General features: G+C 42.8%; 1 protein-coding gene across 2 annotated transcripts in view; it reads left to right on the top strand.

The window, feature by feature from the left end:
* The window catches only part of SMOC2 (SPARC related modular calcium binding 2), a 172,812-nt gene extending 158,680 nt beyond the window's left edge, over positions 1 to 14,132 (top strand). For both annotated transcript variants that reach the window (XM_072141169.1, XM_072141170.1), the window contains one exon: positions 13,610 to 14,132. In XM_072141169.1, coding sequence (XP_071997270.1) covers positions 13,610 to 13,630 — 21 coding nt within the window. In that variant the 3' untranslated portion in view covers positions 13,631 to 14,132. The remainder of the gene's footprint in view (positions 1 to 13,609) is intronic.
* The last annotated feature ends 3,006 nt before the right edge of the window (positions 14,133 to 17,138 follow it).

The raw sequence follows: 17,138 nt of genomic DNA on the forward strand, positions 1-17,138 counted from the left end.
TTCTGTGGTCTTTTTCAGAGTTGAATTTTTTAAACATGTTTTTTACAGGTGTGAATCTTGCAGCATGCAAGTGTGAAAAATGCTCTATACAAATATATATCACAATTAGAGATGAGCGAGTATACTCGTCCGAGCTTGATGCTCGTTCGAGTATTAAGGTACTCGAAACGGCTCGTTGCTCGGACGAGTATTTCCCCTGCTCGAGATCGAGCATTTAATTAAAAAAACACAGTGAAGAACAGTGAAGAATAGAATAAAAACAGTGAACACAGTGAACACAGAATCATTTAAGTGAAAAACACAGTGAAAAACACAGTGAAGAATAGATTACAGATGTGCGGCACATCTGCTTACTTGTCGGGAGATGCGCGCGGAACGGTGCGAACAAAATAGTATGTGAAGAACAATATATATGTGTGAAGAAGACATTGCAGAACACGGTGAGCAGGACAGAGACACCGGGGAGCAGCACAGAGACACCGGGGCAGAGGCGGCACGGAGACATGGGGCAGCGGCAGCAGCACAGAGACATGGGGCATCGGCAGCAGCACGGAGACATGGGGCAGGAGCAGCAGCACATAGACATGGGGCAGGAGCAGCAGCACATAGACATGGGGCAGCGGCAGCAGCACAGAGACATGGGGCAGGGGCAGCACGGAGACATGGGGCAGCGGCAGCACGGAGACATGGGGCATCGGCACGGAGACATGGGGCAGCGGCAGCACGGAGACATGGGGCATCGGCACGGAGACATGGGGCAGCGGCAGCATGGAGACATGGGGCATCGGCACGGAGACATGGGGCAGCGGCAGCATGGAGACATGGGGCAGCGGCACGGAGACATGGGGCAGCGGCAGCATGGAGACATGGGGCATCGGCACGGAGACATGGGGCAGCGGCAGCATGGAGACATGGGGCATCGGCAAGGAGACATGGGGCAGCGGCAGCACGGAGACATGGGGCAGCAGCACGGAGACATGGGGGAGCGGCACGGAGACATCGGGGAGACTTCAGTGGAAGAAGAGCAGCGGATCCCGGGACAGCGTATCTCCCGACAAGTAAGCAGATGTGCCGAACATCTGCAATCTATTCTTCACTGTGTTTTTCACTTAAATGATCCTGTGGTCACTGTTTTTATTCTATTCTTCACTGTTCTTCACATCTGCTAACTTGTCGGGAGATAATATACGCGCGGAACAGTGAAGAATAGATTGCAGATGTTTGCATACATCTGCTAACTTATCAGTAGACATTCTTTTTCAATTAATTAACACATTTTATTCCAGAACCATGGTCCCTTTGAAAAATGCTCGAGTCTCCCATTGACTTCAATGGGGCTCGTTATTCGAGACGAGCACTCGAGCATCGGGAAAAGTTCGTCTCGAATAACGAGCACTCGAGCATTTTAGTGCTCGCTCATCTCTAATCACAATCATCAGTTCTTTTTCATGTGCTTGAAAATCAAAAGCATGCATAAAAAACTGAAAAATATGCAAATAGGCTTTCTTTATCTGAGGGATTAACGCCAAACCAGTATATCTAATCCAGAAGGAACAGATTTTCAACTGTAGACAGTGAATTCAGAATCTGTTCCTTCTGAAATATATATACTGGTTTGGCTTCAATCCCACATAATGTCATTAGGCTTTTTAAATGTCATGTTTGATGGTAAGGATTACAAGCCTTACAAGATAGCTAAAGAGGCGTGGTTTTCCTTGTCCCATCTAGGAAAGCCTATTTGAATATTTTCCAGAATCCCCTACTTGAGTATCAGTGGGTATAAGTCTCCACATGCCTACAAGGCAGCCTTAATTGGCAAACTCTCTGTGAGGAGAACTCTTACTCCCTGACGCCATAAAAACTGAGACATTGAACAAACTAAAAAAAGTGATTAAAACTCTAATCAAACTATACACATTTTTATTATATAAATATATAATTCACATTTTTATTTTTATTAATTAAATAATATAATGACAGTTATTCCTGGTGCTGAGCCCTGTAACAGAAAATAGCACCAAAGTCTCCGAAACAGCACTTTTTGTAATTTTGCAACACATAAAAAAAGAAATAAAAAGTGATAAAAAGGTTGTGCAGTTCTTAAAATGGCAGCAATGAAATACACTCTGCACACAGCCCTCCCTCCTTCCAGAAGGTGAGTGGATGTGCCGAGGGAGCAGGAGAAAAGGTGTGCTAATGCACAGAATAATAGACTTCTGTGAAATATATATATATATATATATATATATATATATATATATATATATATATATATATATTGTAGACATCTCACTGGAGAAGTGCTCGAGGGGGTGTACATCTCACCTAGGTTGCTACGTAGTGTGAGATGGTAAGTCCAGGATTGATCTGTTGCTCAGCAGTATTATGCTGCTGAGTTGTTGTTTAATCTTGCCGGGCCTGGATTTACATGGAGTGGCAGGTAGGTTTGGTAGTGGGACTTGCCACTCCCTCCCCTCGATCCAGTTCGGGTTTTGGATCAGGTGAGCTCTGCTCCTAATCAGCCTGTGAAGGTAAAAGCTTTCCAAAGCTTGCAGGTCTGGGCTCTCAGCCAGGAAACAGCCTATGTGGGTTTGGAGGAGCCCTGCATCTTCCTGTCTATGCGGCCGCTGTGTTTACGAGTGTTAGATAGGTGAGACAACCTGTTAGTAAGCGCCCAGACGGGTAGGTCTTTTGTTTGAACTTTTAAAAGCACGGTGTTGCTGTATTTATGTTTGCTGGACTGTTTATGCTAAAAATAAACGCCAAGTTGATCTTTTATACATCTACGTCTGCTGTGAACTGTGTCCTAACACACCATCCCCCGGGAAGATCCCTACAATTGGTGCTGCGGAGCGGGCAAAAACGGTTGCTAGGGGCAACGGTGTGTATCAACTTGGCTACAGCTGCTTATGTCCTGGGTGAAGACTGCTACTTCACTCCAAAAACAGACAAGCGCCATGGAGGAGATGTGGAAGCAGTTTATGCAAGTGAATTTGCAACAGCAGCAGGCTCAGACAGCGGCTAACCTGCGCCATGAACAAGCAATGGCTCAACAACAAAAACTCATCGAGCTCCTGATAGCTAAGCAAGAGGCGTCTGCAGAGGCTAATCCACAGCCAGCGGTGGCAGCCGCTCCAGAGACTTTTTATGTGAGACGGGCTGTGCAGCGAGCGCTGCAAAAGATGACTGCTGAGGACGATGTTGAGGCCTACCTAACTGTCTTTGAGCGTGTGGCTGAGCGAGAGAAGCTACCAGCTGCTGAGTGGGCAGAGGTCATTGCGCCCTATTTAACAGGTGAACCTCAAAAGGCCTACTATGACCTCAGTGAGCAGGAGGTCAAGGACTATACTCGGCTAAAAGCAGAGATACTTGCCCGACTAGGAGTTACCGCTGCTGTCCGTGCCCGGAGGGTACGCAACTGGAACTACAGTCTGGACAAATCTGCGAGGTCCCAGATGTATGACCTGATCCATTTGGCAAGAAAGTGGTTGGAGCCAGACACCTCTACTCCTGCACAGATCCTAGAGAGGGTCGTGATGGATCGCTACCTCCGAGCACTGCCTGCTGACCTGCAACGCTGGGTGGGACAAGGTGATCCTAAGAATGCAGACGAACTTGTCAACCTTGTGGAGAGGTTCCAAGCGACTGAGGACTACCTCCGTGATGTTCCTGCAGCTTCTTCACCTCCCCGGAGTGCCAGGTCTGTGCCGTCACCTGGTAAGAGACTTCCATCGATTGGGGGAGTGTGGAGGGGTGCTGATCGAGGGAAAAGGGCTCAAGAGGTATCTCAGGGGCAAAAGACTGGCGATGGTCCCGGGTGGCCAAGTGGCCCTAAAAAGGACTCCCTGCCAGGGAGACCAGGCCCTATCAAGTGCTGGAGATGCCATGAGGTGGGACACGTGTCTGCCCATTGCCCCCTTACCTCTGAGCCAATGGAGTGTGACGCTAGCCGGCGTCAGTCGCTATTTGCGGAACCATCTTGTGTTGCAGTTCCTGGACTAGAGACTGAACCGCAAGTCTGCAACATTACCATTAATGACTTCCCTGTTAAGGCGTTGCTGGACTCAGGAAGCCTTGTAACCTTGGTGCATGCCAGCCTGGTGGCTGGGGACTTTGGGTCAAAAAAACACATGAGTGTGGTTTGCATACATGGTGATACAAAAGTTTACCCTATAGTGCTGGCTAAAGTCGGGACTGAACTAGGCTCCGTACAGTATGAAGTGGGTGTGGTTAAAAACCTCATGCATAATGTAATATTGGGACGAGATTTTCCGTTGTTCTGGGCTTTATGGGGAAAAAGAAAAACCCCCGAAAGGAGTGAGAATACCCCTAAGGTTGTTGCATTACCCACTGTAAATGATAAAACTGTGCAGGATGAAAGTGATGCTTTTCCTTTACAGGTCCTGGCTGGAGAGGAGGAGGAAGCTCCTCCCACTGAGCAAAATATACCAGACTTAGAGGTGTCTAGGGTTAATTTTGGGACTGCACAGTTGCAGGACCCCACTCTTAAAAATGCGAGAGAGCAGGTTACTGTTTTGAATGGGGTACCTCAGGAACCAGATGCTGAGAATAAATTTCCACATTTTTCCGTGACTAATGATTTCTTCTATAGAGTCACTAAAATTAATGATGAAATTGTGGAACAGCTTCTGGTCCCTAAGCCGTACCGGCGTCAGGTGCTTGACATGGCACATAACCATGTTCTTGGGGGACACTTGGGGACTGAAAAAACGCGGGAGAGAGTCCTCCAGAGGTTTTATTGGCCTGCAATTTATGATGACATTAAAAAATACTGCGAGTCATGCCCCACATGTCAGCTTAGCGCCCCAGTGTCACATTTTCGTAGTCCTTTGGTGTCGCTCCCCATTATAGAGGTGCCTTTTGAGCGTATTGCCATGGATTTAGTGGGTCCCATTGTAAAATCGGCTAGAGGACACCAGTACATTTTGGTTGTCTTAGACTATGCGACCCGCTATCCTGAGGCTGTGCCCTTAAGAAACACTGCATCTAGAACAATTGCCCGGGAGCTGTTTTATATGTTCTCTAGGACTGGGATCCCCAAAGAAATCCTGACTGACCAAGGTACGCCCTTTATGTCTAAGGTGATGAAGGAGCTATGTAAGCTATTTAAAATCACACCTATACGCACCTCTGTATATCACCCCCAGACAGACGGATTGGTGGAGAGGTTTAATAAAACCCTCAAACATATGTTGAAGAAAGTGGTAGAAAAAGATGGTCGTGATTGGGATCACTTGTTACCTTACCTGATGTTTGCTGTGAGGGAAGTTCCCCAAGCGTCCACAGGGTTCTCTCCCTTTGAGTTGGTCTATGGTCGTCACCCTAGGGGTCTATTAGATATTGCAAAGGAGACATGGGAGAGTGAGTCCACCCCATACAAAAGTGTTATCGAGCATGTAGCACAAATGCAGGACCGTATAGCCACTGTAATGCCCCTAGTAAGGGAACACCTCCAGAGGGCGCAAGAGAGCCAAAGTAGAATTTACAACCGTTCTGCGAGAATCAGGACATTTAACCCAGGTGACAGGGTTCTCATACTAGTTCTCACTATAGAGAGTAAATTCCTAGCGAAGTGGCAAGGTCCCTATGAAATTGTTGAAAAGGTCAGTGAGGTAAACTATAAGGTGCACCAACCAGGTAGAAGGAAGCCTTTCCAAGTTTATCACATAAACTTGATCAAATCCTGGAAAGACAGGGAATCCTTGGTGGCAACAAATCCTGGTAATAATTTGTCACAACCAATCCCTTCGGTCAAGGTTGGTGATACCCTATCAGGGTCACAGAAACAGGAGGCTAAGGAGTTTTTGCAGAAAAACAAAGACAAGTTTTCTGACCTTCCAGGGCGTACACACCTCATCCGTCATCACATTGAAACTGGGCCTAGAAGCAGAGTAAACCTCAAGCCCTATAGGATACCAGAAGCACGCAGAGAGGCAGTGTCTGCTGAGGTGAAACGTATGCTTGACCTAGGAGTGATTGAAGTTTCACAGAGTGAATGGTCCAGTCCGATTGTGCTAATCCCAAAGCCCAATGGAACTTGGAGGTTCTGTAACGATTTCAGAAGGTTGAATGAGATCTCCAAGTTCGATGCTTATCCTATGCCCAGGGTAGATGAGCTGATTGAAAAGATGGGTAATGCCAGGTACATAACCACCCTCGATCTCACAAAGGGCTACTGGCAGATTCCTCTTACTGATGAGGCTAAAGAGAAAACTGCATTCTCCACCCCTGAGGGGTTGTTCCAGTATGTAGTGATGCCATTCGGGTTACATGGAGCACCTGCGACTTTTCAGAGGTTGATGGACTTGATTCTGCGACCACATCGTGATTATTCAGCTGCCTACCTCGATGATGTGGTCATTTTTAGTCCCGATTGGGAAAGTCACCTCTGTAAGGTACAGGTTGTGTTGAATGCCATAAGTGATGCAGGGTTGACCATAAATGCCGAGAAGTGTGCACTAGCCCTAGAAGAGGCCAAGTACCTGGGTTACATTATTGGGAGGGGTTTGATTAAGCCACAGTTAAATAAAATTGAGGCAATACAGAATTGGCCTAGACCCCTGTCAAAGAAACAGGTCAGAGCTTTCCTGGGTATTACGGGCTATTACCGTAGGTTTGTGCCGAACTTTGCCTCAATTGCAGCCCCGCTAACTGACTTGACAAAGGGCGGAAAGTCAGCAATGGTGACGTGGACTCCAGAGGCCGAGAAGGCTTTCCAAAGCCTTAAGTCTTCTCTGTGCCAACAACCTGTGCTAGTTACCCCCGATTTCAGGCGAGAATTTCTGGTCCAGACAGATGCCTCTAACACAGGGTTAGGTGCAGTTCTCTCACAGGTGGTGAATGGTGAGGAGCATCCGGTGATGTACTTGAGTAGGAAGTTAACCCCGGCCGAGAAGAATTATGCTATTGTGGAGCGTGAATGTCTGGCAGTGAAGTGGGCCCTAGAATCCCTGAAGTATTACTTGCTAGGCAGGAAATTCAAGTTAGTGACAGACCATGCCCCCCTAACATGGATGAAACTAAACAAGGAGAAAAATGCAAGGGTGACTAGATGGTTTCTGTCCCTACAAAATTTCAATTTCACTGTGGAACACAGACCAGGGAAATTACAGGCGAATGCTGATGCACTGTCAAGGGTACATTGTCTGTGGGGACAAAATGCTCAGCCCTCCGGTCTGAAAAAGAGGGGGGGGATATGTAGACATCTCACTGGAGAAGTGCTCGAGGGGGTGTACATCTCACCTAGGTTGCTACGTAGTGTGAGATGGTAAGTCCAGGATTGATCTGTTGCTCAGCAGTATTATGCTGCTGAGTTGTTGTTTAATCTTGCCGGGCCTGGATTTACATGGAGTGGCAGGTAGGTTTGGTAGTGGGACTTGCCACTCCCTCCCCTCGATCCAGTTCGGGTTTTGGATCAGGTGAGCTCTGCTCCTAATCAGCCTGTGAAGGTAAAAGCTTTCCAAAGCTTGCAGGTCTGGGCTCTCAGCCAGGAAACAGCCTATGTGGGTTTGGAGGAGCCCTGCATCTTCCTGTCTATGCGGCCGCTGTGTTTACGAGTGTTAGATAGGTGAGACAACCTGTTAGTAAGCGCCCAGATGGGTAGGTCTTTTGTTTGAACTTTTAAAAGCACGGTGTTGCTGTATTTATGTTTGCTGGACTGTTTATGCTAAAAATAAACGCCAAGTTGATCTTTTATACATCTACGTCTGCTGTGAACTGTGTCCTAACACACCATCCCCCGGGAAGATCCCTACAATATATAATATAATAATCCTTTATTTATATAGCGCCTAAAAATCCCACAGTGCTGCACAGAGCTTGTTAAATTAGCCCCTGTCTCCATGGGGCTCACAATCTAATCAACCCATCAGTTTGATTTTTTGGAGTGTGGGAAGAAACGGGAGGACCTCAGCGTTGCAAGGCTGTAGTGCCTACCACTGAGCCTACTGCCTGTAGGGAATGAAAATTGCTTATATAGTCATTGTTAGGGTTGGGTAACACAGAAGACAGGAGATAGTGTGCCCTGCGCTTGCCCTAACCTCTGTCCCTTCCTATAGCCCCCCCCACGCTGAACCGTGGGGCAACTACTTGAAGACTCGGAATACACTAGATAAGTGTGGGAAGGGAACAGGCCCGGCGTCAGCACCCGGCTGACCCGGGCGAGTGCCGGTGCCCCAGAGCTCCAAAGGGGTCCACCACAATCTATTAATTGCCAGTGGGCTGGTCCCTTTACCTCCCCTGAATGCAGTCAACATAGGAGGTGGGCGGGGAGGTAGTGTGACGGGCCCCCTGCCCTACCCATCTCACATGTGACCCGCCCCACCCTACCCACCTCTCCTGTGAAGCCGCACGTCCCACGCCTCATGTCAGGCCCAGCCTTCGTGCCATGCATCCTGCCCGACCTGCACGCTCCGCGTCCTGTCCGGTCTGCACACCTCACGTCCGGCCTGTACAGCTTGTGTCTGGCCCCCTTTGTGCCTCATCTTCGGCCTGGCCCATCTGTGCTCCTCACAGGGCTGTCCACAGTCTTCTATGCGGCCTCCTTCCTAACCTTGCTACCACGTTCCCACCGGGGTGATTATAATTGCTACATATGTAAATGCATGTATATGTGTTTGTGTGTGTAAATGTTGTATATACTGGATGCATGTGTATATCTGTGTGTATGTGCTGTGTGTATATATTGGATGTGTATGTATATCTGCTGTGTATACTGCATGTGTGTACATTTGCTGTATATACTGGATGCTGGTTATGCTCCTGATCAGAAAATTTAATTACATCAGCAACAGCATCCCTGTTGCTGATGCAATTGAAATATGATTGTCTCTTACTGTGTCTGAGCTCAGGTGGCAGGGTCATGCCGCCATATGAGTTCTCTGTTAGAGGAAACCTGCCACTTCCAATAGGGCTCCCAAGCAGCTGGTGCCGGCGCTTATCTTTGTTATGTCCTTAAACAGTTTTAAAGCATTTAAACGCTTTAGTAATCGTTATATACTATGCAGCATCACCACCTGGTGGTACGCGCTCGGTGCACCATGCGCGACCACTACCTATTCAGGCGCACGCACGGTCGCGCACATGGTGCACCGAGCGCGAACCACCGTGCAGCTTAGAAGCACGATTCCAAGTGGTAGGTTTCCTTTAAGTGGTCCACTGGGGCTCTATTGCCCAGGGGCCTCTTGAAACCTGGAGCCGGCCCTGGAAGGGAACAACAACGTGAAAAACTAGCCGAGATCACAACAATACAGAACAAGAGCAGGTCAAACCTATCGCAAACAGCAAGTGATGAAGGGATTTCAAACACTGGATTTCAAACACTGACTAGTGAAGCTGCAATAACCCCACTGCCACAACCCTAGCTCCAGAACCTGATAGGAGCTGGACAACTTCTGGGAATTAACCCCTCATGGTGGGGAGACGCGTCGCTTCCCTGCAAACCTGACAGTTATATTCAAGAAAATATTAGAGCGGGGGTGGGGTGTTTGGTTTGAATAAACAGTTACTGCCATTGTATATATATATTTATTTGTAAGTATATTCTTAAACTATTCGTGTCTTTGTTATCCTCAAGTATTTCCCTAAAATAACAATGTTGAGAACAGGTGTGTAACTGTTTACTAATTCAAACCATACTGGCTATTTAATTCAACAAGGGCTCAGTCATTATGTTAGTAGAAATGGTGAGAAAACTTTCCATTCCACTTGCCAAATTGAAAGGATGAAAAACATTGCAGTCGCCTTCTGCAGTAGACAGGACAGGCTCAAATTCAATTTCCAAACTTCTTCTTATGTGCCTGATTAACTTGAAACAAATTAAATTAAATTGAAATGTTAGCTTCACAGTTCGTTACATACATATATATATCAGAGAGTGCTGTATATATTTCTATGTATAACAGTTTTTTTCCCATAGCTGGTCACTCTCCATAGGACCATTTATATATATTTACCGTATATACTCGAGTATAAGCCAACCCAATTATAAGCCGAATCCCCTAATTTTACCACCAAAAACAGGGAAAATATATTGACTCGAGTATAAGCCGAGATTGTAGTATACAGCCAGCCAGCCCCCATGTAGTATACAGCCAACCAGCCCATGTAGTATACAGCCAGCCCCACGTAGCATACAGCAGCCCCATGTAGTATACAGCCTGCCCCCATGTAGTATACAGCCTGCCCCCATGTAGCATACAGCCTGCCCCCATGTAGTATACAGCCTGCCCCCATGTAGCATACAGCCTGCCACCATGTAGTATACAGCCTGCCCCATGTAGTATACAGCCTGCCCCCAGTAGTATACAGCCTGCCCCCAGTAGTATACAGCCTGGCCCCTTGCAGTATACAGCCTGCCCCCATCAGTATACAGCCTGTGTAGCATACAGATAAAAAAATATAATACTCACCCTCCATTGTCCCCGATGTTTGTCGCGGCTCCCGGCGGCTTCTGATCCCCATCGCGGCTTCCGGCGGCTTCTTCATTCTTCACTCTTCTATCTTCTCTGGCCGGGAGATTGCGCCGGCCATCGCACACTGTGATGTGAAGCTGTCGCCGCGGATGGCTTCATCCGCGGCGACATCGCTGCATCACAGTGTGCGACGGCCGGCAGATCGCATGGACGCGACTCTGACGGCTAGAGTAGATAGAAGACAGAAGAGAAGACACGGGGAGCCGCCGGGAGACGCATCAGGGATCGGGAGCCGCGACAAACATCGGGGACACCGGAAGGTGAGTATTAATTTTTTTTTTATCATTGACTTGCGTATAAGCCGAGGCAAGGATTTTTAGCACTTTTTTTGTGCTGAAAAACTTGGTTTATACACGAGTATATACGATATATATATTAGATTTATTTATTCCTTCATGTATTGTGTCGTTGGAATTATGTAGCTATTATAAACTTTAAGAATTGAGGCAATGCACACTAAAATTTATGTGATTCTTCTGGTTTTAGATACTCTATTATACAGTATGAACTACGCATTCTCTCTCACACACTGTCCATCTCTTTTTAATGGTTTTTGAACATGTCTTTTGTATTGTGTGGTTCTTTAATATTAGTGATAGCACCGGAGATTGTTTGTAGGTATACAACAGGGGATAATTGCCGTTTTTACATTTTATAAAATTTTGCTTTAACTCCTTAAGGATGCAGCCATTTTACAGCTTAAGGGTCAGTCCCATTTTTTGGATTCTGCGTCTCTTTATATGGTTATAACTTTTGCGCAGTGTTACTTATCTAAAAGATTCTGAGATAGTTTTTTCCTCACATGTTGTACTTCATTTTAGTGATAAATTTTTATTAAAAAGTTTATTTATTTACAAAAAAAAGAAAAAAATGATAATTTTTAGAAAAATTTGCCATTTTCAAAATTCTAAATCATCGTGTTTTCAGGCAGATAGATTTACCACCTAAATAACTTGCTGAATAACATTTCCCATATGTCGTCTTTACATTTTCATAATTTTTGAAATGTCTGAATAATTTATTTTGACGTCACACAAATAGATTTTCGATTGTCTGTATTTTCAGAATTGACTATTTGGGGATAAATACTGTTTTAAATGAAATTTTACATATTTAGCATTAAAACCCCTTATATAATAAACCCATTTTCAAATCTGCATCCCACGAACTATCAGAAACATCTTTTATAGGAAGATTGTTAGCCCCTTGAGATCTTCATAGTAGTTGAATCAAAATGGAGGTGAAATTTAGAATGGTCAAATTTTGTCAGTTATACGTTCAAAAGAGAAAACCTACCATACAGTTTGTTAAGAAATTTCTCCCGATTACAGAGACCCCCCACATGTGGCCGTTACTTGTTTTATGGGCGCACAGCGAGGCGCAGAAGGGAAGGAGTGCCCTGTAGCTGCCAGGATTTTTAGTTTCCTCATTGGCCCATTTTGCAGGATATAAAATTTTCGCTTTTTCGTTATTGGGCCATGTGATGGCATTTTTTTTGCGGGACGAGATGATTTTTCCAGTTGTACAATTTTGGGGTTGGTACCCCCTATTGTTGAAAATTTAGGAACTTTTTTTTGAGGTCACGAGTAGAAAAACATCAATTCTGTACTGGATTTTTTACTTTTTATTTTTTCGTGTTTACCGTATAGCCCAATAATCATGTTAACTTTATTCTATGGGTCGATACGATTACGGGGATACCGGGCATGAATATTTTTTCTTATGTTTTACTAAATTTGCCAAATAAAACTCTAATGTGGGGGAAAATCTATAATTTGTGCATCACCGTCTTCCAAGTGGCATAACATTTTTTCTTTTTTGGTTACAGAGCTGGTTGATGGCTTGTTTTTGCGGGACATGTTGTACTTTGCAACAGTATCATTCTGGAGTGCATATGTTTTGTTGATCACTTTTTAGTGCATTTTTAGTGGGATTCAATAGGTAAAAATCATAATTTTTGGCAGGTTTTTAAAGTTTTTTTCACAGCGTTCATCATACGGATTCAATAGTTATTTAATTTTATTCTACGGATTGTATGCGGTGATACTATATATGTGGGGTTTGTGTTATGATTTAGATTTTTTTGAGCGTTCTATGTCTCTTTATATATTATGGGGCTTATGCCCATTTTTAGTGATTTATAAACTTATTTTTTATTGAAAAACATTTTTTTTTAAATTTTTTACTTGTTCTACTATGGGACATGAACAAGCAATCATCTGATTGCTTGTTCATGATAATACTCTGCAATACTGATGTATTGCAGGGTATTAGCAGTGTCAGCCTATGCACATGCATAGGCTGACACTGTGCCTTTAAGATGACGTCACAGACGCCGTCTTAAAGGCACTGCCTTCAGGCATCTCTGGGGTCCATTGACCGCGGCATTTAACAGGTTAAACACCCGCGATCGGAGCCCACTCCGACCGCGAATGTTACCCGGGTATTTCAGCAGTAGATTACCAATGACATATTTTGACCCAAGATGCCGGCTCGGCTCCGGTGCAAAGCTGAACCGGCATCGTCTCTGTGCAGTAGCTGTATTGCGCTGAGCGCTATTCGCAGGACTCAGCGCAGTACAGCTACAGTGCACAGCGCTAAGGGGCTACACAGGACTACTCTTGTTTATTTGAGTAAACTGTTTGTAAGCTGTGTATTCCTATGCTATTCTTATCGTAACCCTTTAAACTAAATTCACAACGGATTGTTACCAGAAGTCATTTGTATTCCCTGCATTTGTAACACTGGCCAGTCAGTACTGACAAAGCAAGATAGTTTTTGGAAACAGCCTATTGACAGAAAGGAATAGCAACACCCATTTGTAAATTTATTTGTAAGATTCTAGAAGAATAAACAAGGGTGGCCCCCAAAACATTTTATTTAGTAAACCATTTGAATTGAAAATTAAATTTGCCTAGAAAGTAGCCTTGTAATAGACTAATGAATTAAACTTTAACTTTCTTAAAAACTTTGCTTGGTGAACATGCTATGGAAATGCTATATCTTAAGACCCATCAATAGAACTGGGCCAAAAGTTTATTTGAGAAATAGGGGGGAATTGGCTATAAGTGACATCACTGTTTGATTTACATGCCTCTTCTACTTCTTTCTTCCAGATCTCCAGGAAACAAGGATGAATACACTTCAAGACAACAAAGAATATTATTTGAGAGGCTGATGCTCAATGCCATGTAGGCAGTAATACAGAAATAGTATTTGCACTTTGTACTTTAAATGTAAATTCACTTTGTAGAATTGTGATATTTAAGCAGACTTTTGAATCTGTGAAATATAATGAACTTGTGGAAATTTACACATACAATGTATGTGCCTTGCTCTCTGTAGCTATTATAGATGTACAAGTTTTGCATTTCTCTTTATTCTTTTTCCTCATTTTGAATGTACATGTAGTTAAAGTATAAGCTTTGTAGGTGAATGTTCATGTATTATGACTTTTTTTAGCACATTGTATACTTAAGCTGTTTTCTATTGTGTGCTGTGTTCAATTCCACATGAATGCCAATTTTAGCTTTTGTTTTATATTTGTCTTTTTTTTATATGTTTGTTATTTTGCATATTTGCTAATTATTGTGCTGAGCAAGACAATATATTTGTTTTTCTGTTGATGTTATGACAGCTTTTCAACTGCAAAGTTACTGAGCTTAGGGCTGTTATTTTTGTTACATTTCCTGCAGCATCTGTTTGATTTACTTGTAGAAATAGTAACACAAAGATCAGCTTTCCAATATCTGACGAATTCTTCCAAGCCTCTGGGCACGCAGGATTTGCCATAAAATCACAAAAAGATTTGTTTTTCTGTTGTGAGACTAATCAGCCCAAAAGAAGAATGTCAAAACAAAATCTTTTCATTACACCTGGCTAAGATTTCATGTAGCATTCATTCCTCCTCCTCCCAGTGCCTGGGGGGTCAGCGTGTAGCATCACCTGAACAAATTATAAACATTTGCCTTCAGGAGGAGCAGTGAGTGTGTAACCATTGCCTTGAGCATTCTCCTTGCCATCTGGGAGATGTTTGAACAGGCATTAATGCATTCCCCTTAATTCCTTTTGAGGTGCCTTAAGGAACAAAGTATTTGCAGATGTGAACTTTATAGCTCATAAGTGCATAAAACACTTTTCAAGAGTTTGGACTTTAATAGATTATATTCATCTGTTGCAATAATCAATAATCCCCACCTCAGAGTGCACAGATGACACACATTGAAAAAGTACAGAATTATTTTATATTTCATTTAACTATTATGAATATTATGAGCAGACTCACATATGGTTTTGAACAGCCAATAAATAGCAGTACAGGCTTTTTTTTATATATTCATTACATGCACACCAGAAACAGGCATGTTTTTTACAGCATTTTTAGCTTTATATAACAATTTTGTATCCAAAACAGATTACAAATTCTGTAAAGTAACTGAGGCAAGCCTTCCTCTGCTTCATTATAAGCATGGCACATGTTATAAAGATTTATGTTATTTTACTTTGTACAAAATATAGCTATGCTTCCACAGACACAAGGGCCAAAATGATATGACCTGTATCATATTAGAATTTTTTTTAGGATTTGTTTCAGAATTATGGTGCATGTTTGGATTTAAGTATAAAACTGCAGTTCTGACTTATCTTGAAAAGACAAAATCAAAATTATTGTTGACCCTCCCCACCACTTGCATGGGCACACTAGGCTGAATGTGCATTGTTACATGTTTGTGACAAAAAAACCCGAACAGAGGCAGTAGTGAACACAAAAGAATCACTGCTAATTTGTACATGGCTTTATACCAGGAATTGTTAACAGGCACCATAATGTTTTAAATAGTACCTCAAATGTATACCAACCAGCAGATATTAATTCCTACATAAGGGTACTATGGAGGAAGCACTCCATTGACATATTGGGGGAGATTTATCATACATTGGCGCTCATGCGCCAGTGTATGTTAAAGCAACAATGGATACATCAAGAGTCTTAGACCTCATGTTGAGCTGCTGACTCATTTCAATAACATCATGCAGAAAAACTAAATACAGAAAATGCTGTAGGCTCTTTGGTTTGGACGGTTTGATGTGCCTGGTTTCCTTAAACACCCCATAGCAGATATAATAGTAATGCCATTACCTGCTGCATACCCCGATTTTTAACATTAATTGTGGGGGTCTGTTGTAGATTTCATTCCTTCCTTGTACATGCACAAAAACATCTTCAGCAGATTTTTTCATGTCTCCAGATAAAAATTTCTAGAAGGTTTAAATATGGCCTTAGAAGTTAGATAAGGTTAACAATCTACTTAACCTTTTGGGTTTATCTCCATCACCATTAACAAATCATGATAAGGTACAATGATACACGTTTACACCATCATAGTGGAATTACAACCAGGAACACTCTTGAAGTTTAAACGAGACTCCTGGAATGAATCTCAATCAGGTGCTTTTTTGCAGATAACTGGAAACACTGTAGCTAAATTGCATCTCCATTTAGTGTTCAATGGACTTATTAGTTCTAACTATAAAACACTTGCAAACAATAATTAAGAACAGCAAGACAGTGCAACAGTAACAAGACATGTTGCAGCCGGAGGATCAGTGCATTCTGAAATGCAATTTTGAGAAAACTGTGAAGGACTTGGAAAAAAAAATGGTGAAAATAAAAAAGATTATTCTTTACGAAGTTACTTTACCCTTTGCTCATAAGGTATAGCATGTCTTATTCCAGGAAATAATTAAATAATGGTGGATATTTTTGTGATATAATCTAAAGATAAAAGACGGTAACCACATTTTTACAGAGTGACACAATCATTTTTAATCATATGAGAACAGAAGGTTTTCAATTCAGCTGGTAAAAATGTACAAAAAGGTATTATTCGTGTAAAATGTTGTGGCATTTCAGAGTAATAACTGCAACCACACAATAGATCCAAAATGTCATCTGTATGTTTATATCACAGCTTACAAATGTTAAAATATCTTACAGAGAGTGTGCAAATGACTTGGTTAGATTGCCGCTACTGACACCTAGGGAGAAGGGGAACGCTGTAGCTATGATGCACATTATTGGAGCCCATTATAACAAAAATATTATGAACAAATACAGGCATATACTTTAATGGGATATGGACCTTTGTGACAAGATCACTAAACAGCTGTCAATCACATTCAAAAGGGGTAGAAATTTGAGAGATATACTGTCATCTAACTCTATCCCCATCTATGGTTGTACTCACATCGCCTTAATAGCACATTTATATGCGGCACTTGTTGGCTTGTAAATAAATACATAAATTAAGAAGCTTCACAAGTGTTTTGACATGATGTACATACACGAACAAAGAATTCATTAAATGATGTACTACAGGGGTAGTCTACTTGTTGCTATCCTAAAATCTATGTAAAAATCTATGTAGATAAATCTATGTAGAGAATTCAACACACAAATTCTTGATTATGACAGCAATACCAGGTGAAAACAGGATTAAAAAAAAAAAAAATTATTTATATTCACAATAGTTTGTACACCACATACATAAAAAAGAGAACAATAAATCATACAAGTCATACAAAATTATACATCCAATTACACGGAAAGGGGACTTATCTAAACATGTTGAAAAAGAGAGAAAA

The sequence above is a fragment of the Engystomops pustulosus genome, chromosome 3, assembly GCF_040894005.1.
Source record: "Engystomops pustulosus chromosome 3, aEngPut4.maternal, whole genome shotgun sequence".
In the NCBI taxonomy this organism is placed as follows: Eukaryota; Metazoa; Chordata; class Amphibia; order Anura; family Leptodactylidae; genus Engystomops; species Engystomops pustulosus.